This window comes from Diplotaxodon limnothrissa, linkage group LG15, assembly GCF_057381915.1.
Source record: "Diplotaxodon limnothrissa isolate DT_005_m linkage group LG15, D_limnothrissa_male_GT1.1, whole genome shotgun sequence".
NCBI classification, from domain to species: Eukaryota; Metazoa; Chordata; class Actinopteri; order Cichliformes; family Cichlidae; genus Diplotaxodon; species Diplotaxodon limnothrissa.
The window spans coordinates 17,042,047-17,055,526 of NC_140610.1; the positions used below are offsets into that span (position 1 = coordinate 17,042,047).

Below are 13,480 nucleotides of genomic sequence, written 5' to 3' on the forward strand. Positions count from 1 at the left end.
GCTCTGTCCCTCTTCTTCCTTCCCTCTCTTTCTCATTATCATGACTCACACCTGAATTCTTCCTTTTTCCTTCTTTTATTTTTTAATTTGTCCCGTTTCCTATTCCCTTTCTTTTTTTCCTTCTTTTTTTTCTTTTTCCCTTGCACGTTTTTACTTTTTTTTTAAACATTCACCTTCATCTTTGATTTTTTTTTCTCCATGTATTTCCTCTTCTCTCCTTTTTCACTTTAATTTCCTCTGAGCCAGTTCATTCGTCTGACCGTCATTCTGCTGATACTTTACCCTTCTCTTGTTGACTCATGCGGCTCGTTTGCTTTTTTCGCCGCCTTAATTTTTTCTTTTCCTTTGGCAAGTAATATGTAAAGGGCTAAAAGTGAAAAGCAAAGGGATGAAAAAATGATTCAAAGGGTTGAACACGGAGAAACAAAGTGATGAATAGTTAAGTAATTTGAATCCCTTTCTTAGAGGATCATTTAGCAATGCGAAGTAGTTATGCTTTGATCTTACAGTCGGTACTTCTGTATGCAGATTACTGCACCTCTACATTTTTTTTTTTAAATTTGTGTGTGAACCCAAAAATACTTTATTCTGAGAGCATTTTAAGTCACATAATTTGCACTGTTGCTCCTTGTATGCAGGCTTTAGGTCCAGAGATCCCAGTAAAGGAAGCAGCTCGAGATGCCCTGCAGAAGAGTCATGTACTGTTGGATCAAGCTAAACAACTTCAAAATGAGGTCCAAGGTACTGTCGGTGTATGTGTATCCAGAATGTATATTATATATAATGCAAGAAATAGGTTCCTTATACAATATAAACAAGCCTTCCAATTTTAGAGCAGTGTATCTGATATCACTGTCGTCCTACATTTGCCTCTCTATGCCTTTTTCTCAGTCACTCTTTCCCATTAGGGAGGTGAGGGAAGTGATTTCATTAGCAGGCGGACTTGGCTTCCAATCAAACCACCATCATCATTTACTTTGTGTGTGTTGTGTGTGTGTAGAGAATGCAGCTGGTGTGGCCGGGCTGAAGGGCAGAGTTAAAGCAGCGAAAGACAAAACCAAAGACCTGCTGAAAGCTGTCAATGGAACCATGGCAACGCTCAACGCCATCCCCAACGGTATGATTGCATCATTGTGTGTGTGTGTGTGTGGGGGGGGCTGTGCATGCACACAAGTGTGGGCGAAAGATAAAGACAGAGTGGATCAATATCAGTGTGTGGATAGAGGTCAGTTGCTCGGGTAAACTCAACTTGACACATGTCAGTACTCACAGATACGCACTCGGAAATGCACTGCGGCGATAGCAAAGTTACTGAACTGAAGTGTTACACATGTTTGTGTTTGGATCGACACAAAGACAGCTCTCAAATGTAGCAATAGTAACAGTTCAACATGGAAACATTTGCCTTAAAAATAAATGAATATGAATAATAAAGAGATTTTTACAGGATTTCCCTAGTGTGATGTCACCGTCTGCTTAGAGCAAATATTTAGCGTGATACTTTTATAGTTTCAGTCTCAAACAATAAAATCTGTTCATAGACTGGCCCTATGCAAATGTTGTATCAAAACAAGCTGTGTTTTTATTCTGGAGACTTCTCACGTCCAGGATGATCAGAGCAGGGATTCACATTTAATCATCCAAGTTTCACTTTCTTTTACCATGATGTCTAAGAACTATAATCCTTGATACTAAGTGATGAATTTAAAATTATTGTGCAGCGTGAACTGAGAGAGCATATATCTGTGTGCGCGCATGCGTATGTATGTAATGTGATGCCATAATCAAACCAAATTAATGCCATTAATTGCTTTGTGGAACTTACAGAGTCCAGATCTGACCTAAGAGCTATCTTGTTATTTCTTTAATAACACATAAAAATGATAGTAAATAAACTGAACAGTAAAGTATATATTTGTTTAAAAATTTGGGTTTGCACAACATCAATGTAAATTATGGCAGTTACAGTACACATCTTTTATGTTTCATCCTTTGACAGACACAGCAGCTAGGCTAGCAGCCACAAAGGCTGTAGCAGCGGATGCTAACGCCACAGCCATCGACGTCCTGGAGCGTCTTGGAGATTTGAACCTGCGACTTGGTGGACTAGAGCGCAACTACACTGATCTGAAGGAGACTGTCAGCGAAGCCAATCAGATGATCCAGGACCCTGAGAAAAACAGTAAAGTGCTTTTCTTTTGGTAGTTAGTATGCATAGTCTAATATTAGTAGGCAGGTAGTAACTAATTACTCTTTCTTTACTCTGAAAAGAGTGAGCTTTTGAACATTTTTGCAACTCTTACATCCTAATTTGATAAATTAATAACAAAATGTTGAAAATGATCAACTGGAACATTTCCAAACTTTTATCTTGTTGTTGTCTCAGATCTACGTAAATTCAAAATTGAAATTTGATATATTTCTCTCTGTTTCTCTTTTTTTCAATCCCCACAGCAATCAGTATGTATATTTCACTTACTTTAATTTGAGCACGTATTATACGTGGTGCACCAATACCATATTTTAATTGCAATATCTCACATATTTGTTTTGCTTAAATACAATAAATCACAGAGTTCACACTGTATTGAGTCAGCGCGCTCTTCAGTCAGTATCGCCTATGGCGGCATAGGCTGATTTCGACAGCAGTATTGGAGCACCACCCATTAATATTGTGATTATCTTTAATAGCTACACGGTAAACAATAGTTGCTTCTAATAAAGCCTCCATTCGGCATGAGCATGAGAGCTCTGCACACTGCAAAGCATAGCACTTCTTTTTTTTAATTTTTATGTCTTCTCTTTATTTTTATCTTTCCTGGATCTTAAGCTGATACAATTTCTCCAAGTAAATAAATTAGAAGCAGTTCTCTTTGAATGCTGAGTTACACTAATTGTTTGGCTCTTACTGGCTTTGCCATCTTTCTGTCTCTTCCTCCACATTTCTCCTCCTCCAGTGATTTCCTCATCTACCATTATTTCGCTTCGTCTTCTGCAAGCTTTCTCTTTCTCTCAGCTGCAGTACTGTACCGAATAGTATCATGATAACAACTATGGTAGTGTTCTGTATCGTTGTATTTGATCTCTCTCTACCTTCAGTTCATGCTGCAGGAGCAAAAGTGAAGGATTTGGAGGACGAAGCTGACAGGCTGTTGGAGAAGCTGCAGCCAATCAAAAAGCTACAGGACAATTTGAGGCGCAACATCTCCCAAATAAAGGAACTGATTAACCAGGCCAGGAAACAAGCTAATTCAGTAAGTTGTTGACACACTGCCATGTACAACTCCTACTCATAGTTGTAGGAGATCACATGTTTTATAGTAGTTTAATGTTCTTGTGCAAGATTTATTATGATTTATTTGAACTTCCAGAAGCATTTGTGGCTGGCTAACACTTCGACAGGTTGACCAGGAGAGAGTTGGACTGAATGTGTTTACATGTACGAGGCCCAGCCATGGGTCTAGTAGGCTTGGTTTCTTTTGATGACTTTCTTCCACCTCACCCCTGGGAGCTATTTAGAAACATGTCGGTGCCCAGCGGTTGGTTAAAACTCTGTTGCAGGACTATATATGGCATAATAATTCAGGCATAATCTGCCTGCATTTATAAATTAGATATCAGTCTATCTGAGACTGATTGCTCTCAGTCCAAGCTGGACTTGGAGGCAAATACCAGATGTTTTTTTTTTTAAATACTTGTGTGTTATTATACAATATATAGGATAAATTCAAACTAAAATCGAAGATTCCTTTTTGTGGAAACATTCTTAATTCCTTCACTCTTTCTTCCTGTTTACAGATCAAAGTATCAGTGTCTTCGGGAGGTGACTGCCTCCGTAGTTACCGCCCTGACATCCGAAAGGGGAGGTATAATACCATCATTCTTCATGTCAAAACCACCACACCTGACAACCTGCTACTCTACCTGGGATCAGCCAAATATGTAAGCACGTCTCAGAAAAACACAGGAGCATAAAATCAAAAATAGTTTGAACTTGTACAGGTTGTTAATTTCTAAACAAAAACCAAATCTATTGCCTTAAAAATGTGTCTTTATGTCACAATTTAAATATGAAAATGTTCATTTTTTTAAAAAATGTTTCATATCGATGCATTGTTCTCATTTAATTTAACACTCAGGTGCTATGTAGAGCACCATAACATATTTTTTTTTCTCTTGAAGCGTTCTCGTGTACCATTAGTCTTGCATTAAAAAGCACACACACTTGTCTCTTTCCCATAAACCGGCCCTCTCACACACCTTACAGGTATTCCCAAAGTGGCTTGTCTAATATGTGAATAACTAATACACATTGACACATACTTGCAGGCACCCTATAAACATAGCACTAATTTAAGTCACCATGCTACTCCCAAGGTGTGCATACGTGTGGGTTTGGTTGTAAACACACGTGTGTATCTTGATGAGCAGCACCAATTAACAACAAGTTTATGTTGCCATGTACTTTAGCCTGATTTCCCCTGAGAAATCTTCACTGCATCTGACTGGAAAGTGTGGAACATTCATATGTGTGTGTTTGTGTGTGTCTACTATTTTCTGATGGTGAATAATTCAGTTTGTATAGTAATTTTGTGTGTGTGCATGCACGCCTCTTACATTTTTCTAATAGCGTGTAATACTAGTTGAATAGTAACGATGCTGCCCTGTGATCTCTACTAATGAATAATCGGCATTACCCTGGGGAGACCAGAAAGATTAGTGCATGCACTTTTGTGTCTGTGTATGCGTGTCATTTGTGTCTTCAAATGTGACCCCCTGATAATCTCTAATTGCGCATAATAATATATGAATTATAATTCTTGGTATGCACTTCAGCTGCATCATGAAGATGAGAGCATATGCTGAAAGTTCACTTTTTTTTTTCATACTCATACATATGTAATAAGAGCATTAATCAAAATACAGCAAGATCCAGTAAAAATCCACTTACAAGGACAGATGGAGAAAAGGAAAGCTTTTGTAGCCCCGGAATAGATAAGAACTGGGTATAAAAGTGCTTCACTGTTCAATCATTCACATTTTAGTACATAAAACCGCTGCATAACTCCTGCATTGTGTCATCTTAAAAGCATAGACTGTGTATAAAAGACACCTGTATCGAGGGAAAAGTAAAGCCACTGCCCATCACTTTTTACCTTACAGTTTGCCACTAATGGACATTATAGGCTCTGGTTTCATAGGTCACTCTATGCTAGGACATTTCCAACAACGTTATGTAGGTAGTTGCTTCAGTTGCTCATAGTTTAACTCTGTAGCTGCTTGCTCCACATGCAGCTATTTTGTGGTCGAAACAAGTTTCAATTTCACCGGCATACTGTGGTCTTACCATGCATAACTTCAAGCCTGTATATAGCTTACATGTTATTTCTCTTGTAAATCATTTTAACATGGGTACCTTTATTGGCTTCACCACAGATCCCAGCTTGCTAAGGAGCTAAAGCATGATTGTTGGTTGTCCATTTCTAAACAAAAACCAGTATAAATATTACCACTGCACATTACGTTGTTATTTGCAGAATTCTAGTAGATAAATGATTCCACATTCACAAAGGTGTTTAAAAAAAACAAAGTGGTTAGCAGTGTCACCTCAAAGCAGGAGGGTCGTGGGTTTGAATCCACCAATTTGCTGGGGCCTTCCCGTGTGAGGTTTGCATATTCTCCCTGTCACTGTCAGGGTTCCTTCTGGGTATTCTGACTTCCTATTACCATGTTAGAACAATTGGAGAATAGGTGAAAACTGGCCATAAGTATGAATATGAGCATAAATGGTTTTCCCTACCTCTCCCCCTATGACACCTGGAGTATGCTTCAGAATCACCGTGACCCTGAACACTGTATATCTCGAGTTTTCTCCAAGTATTTTTGAATGTTTCATAAACTGTCAACTTGTTCATGTGCATTACCCACAATTACATAAAATCAGTATCTGTATTCATCTTGTTAAGCGGATAAATCAGCACTAAGCACAGTAACCTTAACCTAAAATAAATCACAACAATGCAGTTTATTCAGCATGTGTCTACTTTGTCTCAGGTTGATTTCTTGGCATTGGAGATGCGCAAGGGGAAGGTGAATTTCCTTTGGGATGTGGGTTCAGGTGTGGGGAGGGTCGAATATCCCCATCACACCATCCATGATGGAAACTGGCACAGGATCGAGGCGTCTCGGTAAGAAGAGCGCACTCATTCATGTGTATAGAAATGTGCTGTACCTTTGACACGTATGGTTTAAAAACTGATGTTACATCTTACATTTCAGGAGTTTTGAGAAGACAATAATAAGAAAACATGCGTACACCCACACACAATCACAAGAAAGGGGTATAACAAAAGAAAGTTACTGTACTTATCTATACATGTCTGTATAGATGTATATAGCTAATTAGTTTTCTACATTTCTTTATATTTTTTTTTGTCTGTGATCCCGTCTAACCACAAGCAACAGTTGTAACCGACAGTTGTTGCAGAAATAAACCAACAGTTACCTAAGGACATCTTCTCATTCATGCTACTGTGGAAAACGCACTGTTTCACTTGGGAAATCAAGAGATTGCAGGATGTCAGCCTGTGGCACATCATTGCATAGATACAGTGTAATCTAACAAACTAGTTTTCTCTGTGAAAGCTGCAGCGATGTTTTATGCAAGACCATCTAACATCAGGCCAATTCACACAAAGGAGATGGCCCATTTGCACCATGTAGTTCCATCTGAGAAATTTCCCAAAGGTGTCTTCCAGTGGAATCACGCAGACTATCGGTCTTAAGTGTTCCCCTACACAATGTAGAAATCTTGACTTTAAACTCCAAGGTGGCCAGCTGATTTTGCCATACATCTCAGAGTTTTCACTGCAACAAAACTGGCTCCACACTCTGTTTCTATCATTCTTCTTTAGCACCAAGAGTTTATAAAAACTGATTCCAAATGGCTTCAGTCATAACAAATCTCTTCCAGGCAGTACAGAATGCCAAGCAAAAAGACAACAAACCCTCTTCTCATTCTCTCAATACAGCAATGGGTTGAATGGTACCATATCAGTATATCCTCTGGAAGGCTCTATGGCTGGTATGATGCCGACCCCGGCCAGTGCCAACTCGCCCACGGCCTTCACCATCTTGGATGTAGACCAGAACGCCTACCTGTTTGTGGGAGGGATATTCGGCTCTGTCAAGGTGCCTGTCTGTCTGTCTCAAAACATGAAGAACCTGTCTTCCTGCTGTGTTTTCTCATGATTATCTTTTTTCTGTTTGTCTTTTAGAAAGCAGAGACAGTAAGAACAAATACTTTCACAGGCTGCATGGGGGAAACCTACCTGGATGGTAAACCTATTGGACTGTGGAACTACAGAGAGAGAGAGGGAGACTGTAAGGGATGTGTCGTCAGGTATACAGTCACAATTTAATTAGAAGTTAATTATTTTATTCTTCCTTACTGATATTGATAGTGTAGTCTTTTTATTACTCCCAGTTGTATTCCTAATCGTAGATATGTAAAGAACATTTTATACAGGAACTAGGATTTATTTATAAAAACAGCTGTCTTTTGCAGATATTCTGGTTGGTCTAATATTCAAGTGAGCGTCTCATTGTCTCGCCTACTTTGCATTTAATTATTTGTGACCTTTCAAACTCAGGCAGTTGGACAGGAAACAAAGCAGTTGTAAATTGGTCCTTTTTTTGTAGCCCCCAGCGCTCCCACGGTGAAGGGACCGTTCAACTGGATGGAGAAGGCTACGCTGCAGTGGGACGACCCACCAGGTGGAACCCAAATGTCTCCACCATCACTTTCAAGTTCCGCACGTTCTCCTCTGATGCTCTGCTCATGTATATGGCAGCTGAAGACATGGTATGTGTTTAATATGGTATTAATACCATGATGGAGACAGATATTTTGTTTATTGTGTAAGTTGTGAGGCTTTTTAAAATTTATTTAGACAGTACAAATACTGTAAAAAGTACATCAAACAATCAAACAGGTGTCATGCTCTTACTGCTTGTGTCTTATGAAAATTAAAAAGAAAACATTACAGTTCTCTTTATGTGACATTAAGAATAGTGTCCAAAATCTGCTGTTTTATTGAGCAGTCAAGATTTGATTAATTGATAAAATAATTTTAACCATTTTCTTCAGTCTAGTCCATATTGGGACCCTTTGCAGTATATTTTACACAGTGTTGTTAAATCCTATCTTTTCAGACTCGTGCTGTTATTGATTTGTACTGAATTTGAAACGCCAGAGTGTCACAGCAGTCTCTCCCTGTTTGATGCTCTCTGCAGAAGGACTTCATGTCTCTGGAGCTGTCAGAGGGTAAAGTGAAGGTTAACTTTGACCTTGGATCTGGAGTTGGAAGTGCCAACTCATCTAAGCGCCATAATGATGGCCACTGGAAATCCCTCACCATGTCGAGGAACAAGAAACTATGTAAGCCTTCTTATATAACCTGAGCTGTGAATTAATGGAACAGATAAATTAGAGGGTATACATATACAATCTCTCCGTGTTCTGTTGCTGATAATGTATCTTCAACTCTTAACAAAGCCACGGTGTCCATAGTAGACGTCGACAGCAGTGACGAGGAAAAGATTGTGGCCACATCTCTGGGGTCAGCTACTGGTCTGAACCTTAAGGAGCACCAGAAAATCTATTTTGGGGGTCTGCCAACGATTGGAAATTACAGGTACGCATAAAGTGCTGTAATTTACGTTGGTTCAGTTTATAAAAGCTTACATGATGTTCTGTGTGAGAGCTGCATATTGTTTTGCATTTGATTTACAGAAATGCTCTTTAATATTTTTGAATGTTTCATTTGCGTTAATTCATATACACTCAACAAAAATATAAACGCAACACCTTTGTTACTGCTCCCATTCCCCATGGGATGGACGTAGAGACCTAAAATTCATTCCAGATACACAATATAACCATCCCTCCCAAACAGTGGTCACAAATCAGTCCAAATGTGTGGTAGTGGGCACATCTGCTATATTGAGATAACCCATCCCACCTTACAGGTGTGCCACATCAGGATGCTGATCTGACATCATGAGTAGTGCACAGGTGTACCTCAGACTGCCCACAACAAAAGGCCACCCTGGAATGTGCAGTTTTGTCTCACAGCAAAATGCCACAGATGCCACAAGCAATGAGGGAGCGTGCAATTGGCATGCTGACAGCAGGAATATCAACCAGATCTGTCGCCCATGCATTGAATGTTCATTTCTCAACCATAAGCCGTCTCCACAGGCGTTTCAGAGAATATGGCAGCACATCCAACCGGCCTCACAACCGCAGACCTCGTGTAACCACACCAGCCCAGGACCTCCACATCCAGCAGGTTCACCTCCAAGATCGTCTGAGACCAGCCACCCAGACAGCTGCTGGAACAATTGGTTTGCACAACCAAACAATTTCTGCACAAACTGTCAGAAACCGTCTCAGGGACGCTCAACTGCATGCCCGTCGTCCTCATCGGGGTCTTGACCTGACTCCAGCTCGTCGCCGTAACAGACTTGTGTGGGCAAATGCTCACATTCGATGGCGTCTGGCACGTTGGAGAGGTGTGCGCTTCACGGATGAATCATGGTTCACATTGTTCAGGGCAGATGGCAGCTGAGAATGTCCCAGTTCTTGCATGGCCAGCATACTCACCGGACATGTCACCCATTGAGCATGTTCGGGATGTGCTTGACCGGCGTATACGACAGCGTGTACCAGTTCCCACGAATATCCAACAACCTCGCACAGCCATTGAAGTGGAGTGGACCAACATTCCACAGGCCACACTTGACAATCTGATAGACTCCATGCGACGATGTGTTGCACTGCATGAGGCAAATGGTGGTCACACCAGATACTGACCGGTTCTGGGTCCCCAGACACCCAATAGCGCAAAAAACTGCACATTCCAGGGTGGCCTTTTGTTGTGGGCAGTCTGAGGTACACCTGTGCACTACTCATGATGTCAGATCAGCATCCTGATGTGGCACACCTGTGAGGTGGGATGGATTATCTCAATATAGCAGATGTGCCCACTACCACACATTTGGGCTGATTTGTGACCACTGTTTGGGAGGGATGGTTATATTGTGTATCTGGAATGAATTTTAGGTCTCTACGTCCATCCCATGGGGAATGGGAGCAGTAACAAAGGTGTTGCGTTTATATTTTTGTTGAGTGTAGTTTCCTCATGGGAAAGTTATTTTGACACTTTGAGGCAGTTAAAGTAGTAACAGACCAAACCTCTGCTCCAACATATCCATTATGTGGGATAATGCTTGCTACTAAGCACAAATACATTTTTATCCTATTTCTAAGCCCCATTCCAGAAATAGGATAACAATTAGGTCAGTGAAGACTCTGAGTTTGTTAACCCTGAGATGAGAGAAACGCCATATGTTCTGATCTGAGAGTTAACTTCAACTTTGAGCCTGTAACCGGGGTAACCTACTCACTGGCAGGATTTCTTCAACTTAGTTTAGCTCCTCCCCTCCTCCTGCACCTGAATCAGCTGTCTGACACTGGCTATCAAACCTCATAGCAGAGTGAATTAAATGGCATAAACATTAAAAACAACTTGACCAGTTCAATGATCAAAGTAAAGATGGCAAGTTGAATTGAAGGTTTAGTTTAAGAATGTTAACATGTTTACCATATGGTTGTGTGTTTGCTAATGCTTGAATGTCATGTTCCTTCTTAACAGCATCGCAGCCAGGTAAATGAATGAATAAATAAATAAATAAATACATTTTATAATCAAGCACAATAAAAAAATCAACTGTATTCACTATTGAGCTGTGCATGAGGCTGACCTGCTGATAATGCTGTACAGCCCACACTGAATGTACGTTTGTTTGTTGGCTGGACTCTCAGAAATCACTTTTTCTATCCTTTGTTAATCTGAATTTGACGTTTGTTCAACAACATTTTGGTGGAATAACTCATATGAATAACTCCCTTCCATATTTTATTGGCATATTCAGTAGATTTAGATGTTAATCTACTTCCTGACATTTCCGAGATTGATGGGTAACTTAAAAAAAAAGTGTATTATGCTGCTAAAAGAATGTTTATTGCAGTCGTTGACGAGGATTATCATATGCTGGATATTTTTTAAGAACTTTCTCTTCAATAACAGATACTCATCTTGAAATGAGTAATATAGAAAAATATCCCAGTGCATTTGTATGGACAAACGACATATTCAGATTATTCTTGTTGCTGTTTAGGTATCACTCTGCTTGCGAATTCACTGCTGCAGTAATTCACTTCTACAAGAGCAGACTGACCATTATTATGATTATTGAATACTCCAAAGTAAAACTGTCTTACACTTCATATAGGTCAGAGGTCATTCTGAAGAGGTATGCGGGCTGTCTTCGGGACATTGAAATCTCCAGAACGCCATATAACCTTCTGAGCAGCTCAGATTATACTGGTGTGACTAAAGGATGTAATGTAGAGGTAAGTGAGCTTTTATGAAACATCCCGTATGATTGCTGACCCTCTGGTTGCAGTATTATATATTTTAGATTTGCCATATATAGAGAGAGATGTGTGAATGGGTCAGGTCGGCGAATATGTACATATAATTAACATAACATCCACTAAATGGGGAATCTGAAAAGGCATTAAAATCTGTTGATTGGATGACCTTGAAATTCTACAGCTTTTTTTTCAACAGCACATGTCACTTTCATTCTGATTTGCCTTTCACTCGGTTGCTTCTTTATGTAGGAAGATGGTTTCCGCACAAAGAATAAAATAAAAAGGCACAGACGTGTTTAATCTGCAGTACCCTTTCATATTCATGTTCCTCTCACAGACACAAACTATGCATTATGTATTAATCAGTGCATTTGTAAGAATATACACACTTCTTAAATTGCTTTTTATATTTTAATCTTTCAAGCCTATTATGCAAACACACTCATGGAGCTTTCAACAGCCATGCAAGGTTTTCACCATGACTAGTGCTATTCATTTACTTATAAAAAAAAAATGCAGCCAAAGCGTATCAAGGCCCAGAGAATGTTGAAGAAGATTGCTGAAGGTCTTTCTCTTGTTTTCTCCGTGTGGTGGTGGTAGAGAGGAGGTCAAAGGCTGGGGACCTTCGTCTTTTGGAAAAAAGCAAGTCGTTATTATGTGAATGATTTAAAATAAAGACTTAGTTTAAGCATAGTATAAAGTCAGGTTAAGGTTAGATGTAGGCAGTTAGTGGTTGTAAGAAAAAAAGAAAGAAAGAAAGAAAAAGTCCTTATTAAAGTAATAAAACCACATGTGGGTAGTAGGTATGTTAAATAGAGGGGGAGAATTTCATTTTTACAACTACCGTAACAAAAGGAAAGCTGGATGATGATGCACCAGAAAGTCTGTGTGAAACAGCGTGCCACTAAAATGTGTTGCTGTTCTTTGAAAAACCTTGACTAAAATATCAGAAAGTCATATCAATTTGATCAACTACATTCAGACTTGTGTAGTCGTTTTTACTCTTTTCTGTTTGACTTCTGCATTGTAGGCATGATGAACGGTGCTGAACTAAATAACTGATCTGTCCATTGACAAAATACATGTCAAGTGAAACTGTTTCTTCTTTGTTTGCAGAACCTGCACACAGTCAGTTTCTCTAAGCCAGGATACATGGAGCTGAGTGGTCTGTCGCTGGCCGTTGACACAGAGATCAGCCTGTCATTCAGCACTCTAGAAGACACTGGGACCATACTGCTGGCAGTAGGCGGAGGGTCACCAAACAAACAGAAGGTTATTGTTATTTTATTAGGGGTTTTTTTTTTTGGTCCATCTGTTTTACTCACTGAGTCACTCCAATACAATATACTTCTTAAATCTGAGTTGATCAAGTTCCTCATTCTGTTATAGTTGTAAGATATTTCTCATGGGTGGGGAACAGTGTAATATGGAGAGTAGCTTCATTTGAAATTAAATACTCATTCACCACTAATCACTCAAATCTTTCTCTATTGTCACCAGTTTGTGTTCAATATTTTTTCAGAAAATAGTTAAAAAAATTGTTAAGTTGTTGTTAATAATTGCCATAAAATCTAATAAAACTGCAAGAATGTACAGTATAATCATTTATTTTAAATATAGTACATATATAGAATTTATGTAGTATGGAAGTGAAATACAATATAAAAATTGTTTGGTATATTGTTTCAGTCCATCTTTGTATTTGTGCTAAAGAAACATTTCGAAAACATCCATTTGACTTTAAAGGGTTAAAACAATGTTTGCTGTGTAGTGACAAAATTTGCCAGTGTGTGCATGGTAACATAACAGCGTGCCTGTTGTCTAATAATATGGCTTCTATTAAAAACCTTGTAATGCAAGCTCAGTTTTTTCTGGTTAAGTTTCTTGCACATCTGCCCCTTTTATGGTGCAGTTAAACTATGGAAAACAGCAAAGCCAAAACTATTGTGAGCGTTTGCATTGAAATTGTAATACAAA

At 39.3% G+C, this 13,480-nt stretch overlaps 1 protein-coding gene across 5 annotated transcripts in view; it reads left to right on the forward strand.

The window, feature by feature from the left end:
- The window catches only part of lama2 (laminin, alpha 2), a 228,480-nt gene that overhangs the window by 192,735 nt on the left and 22,265 nt on the right, over nucleotides 1-13,480 (forward strand). For all 5 annotated transcript variants that reach the window (XM_085372570.1, XM_085372571.1, XM_085372572.1 and 2 more), the window contains 13 exons: nucleotides 639-741; nucleotides 1,001-1,117; nucleotides 2,000-2,182; nucleotides 3,100-3,254; nucleotides 3,799-3,942; nucleotides 6,055-6,188; nucleotides 7,032-7,191; nucleotides 7,278-7,402; nucleotides 7,702-7,864; nucleotides 8,296-8,440; nucleotides 8,558-8,696; nucleotides 11,359-11,479; nucleotides 12,620-12,775. In XM_085372570.1, coding sequence (XP_085228696.1) covers nucleotides 639-741; nucleotides 1,001-1,117; nucleotides 2,000-2,182; nucleotides 3,100-3,254; nucleotides 3,799-3,942; nucleotides 6,055-6,188; nucleotides 7,032-7,191; nucleotides 7,278-7,402; nucleotides 7,702-7,864; nucleotides 8,296-8,440; nucleotides 8,558-8,696; nucleotides 11,359-11,479; nucleotides 12,620-12,775 — 1,845 coding nt within the window. The remainder of the gene's footprint in view (nucleotides 1-638; nucleotides 742-1,000; nucleotides 1,118-1,999; nucleotides 2,183-3,099; nucleotides 3,255-3,798; nucleotides 3,943-6,054; nucleotides 6,189-7,031; nucleotides 7,192-7,277; nucleotides 7,403-7,701; nucleotides 7,865-8,295; nucleotides 8,441-8,557; nucleotides 8,697-11,358; nucleotides 11,480-12,619; nucleotides 12,776-13,480) is intronic.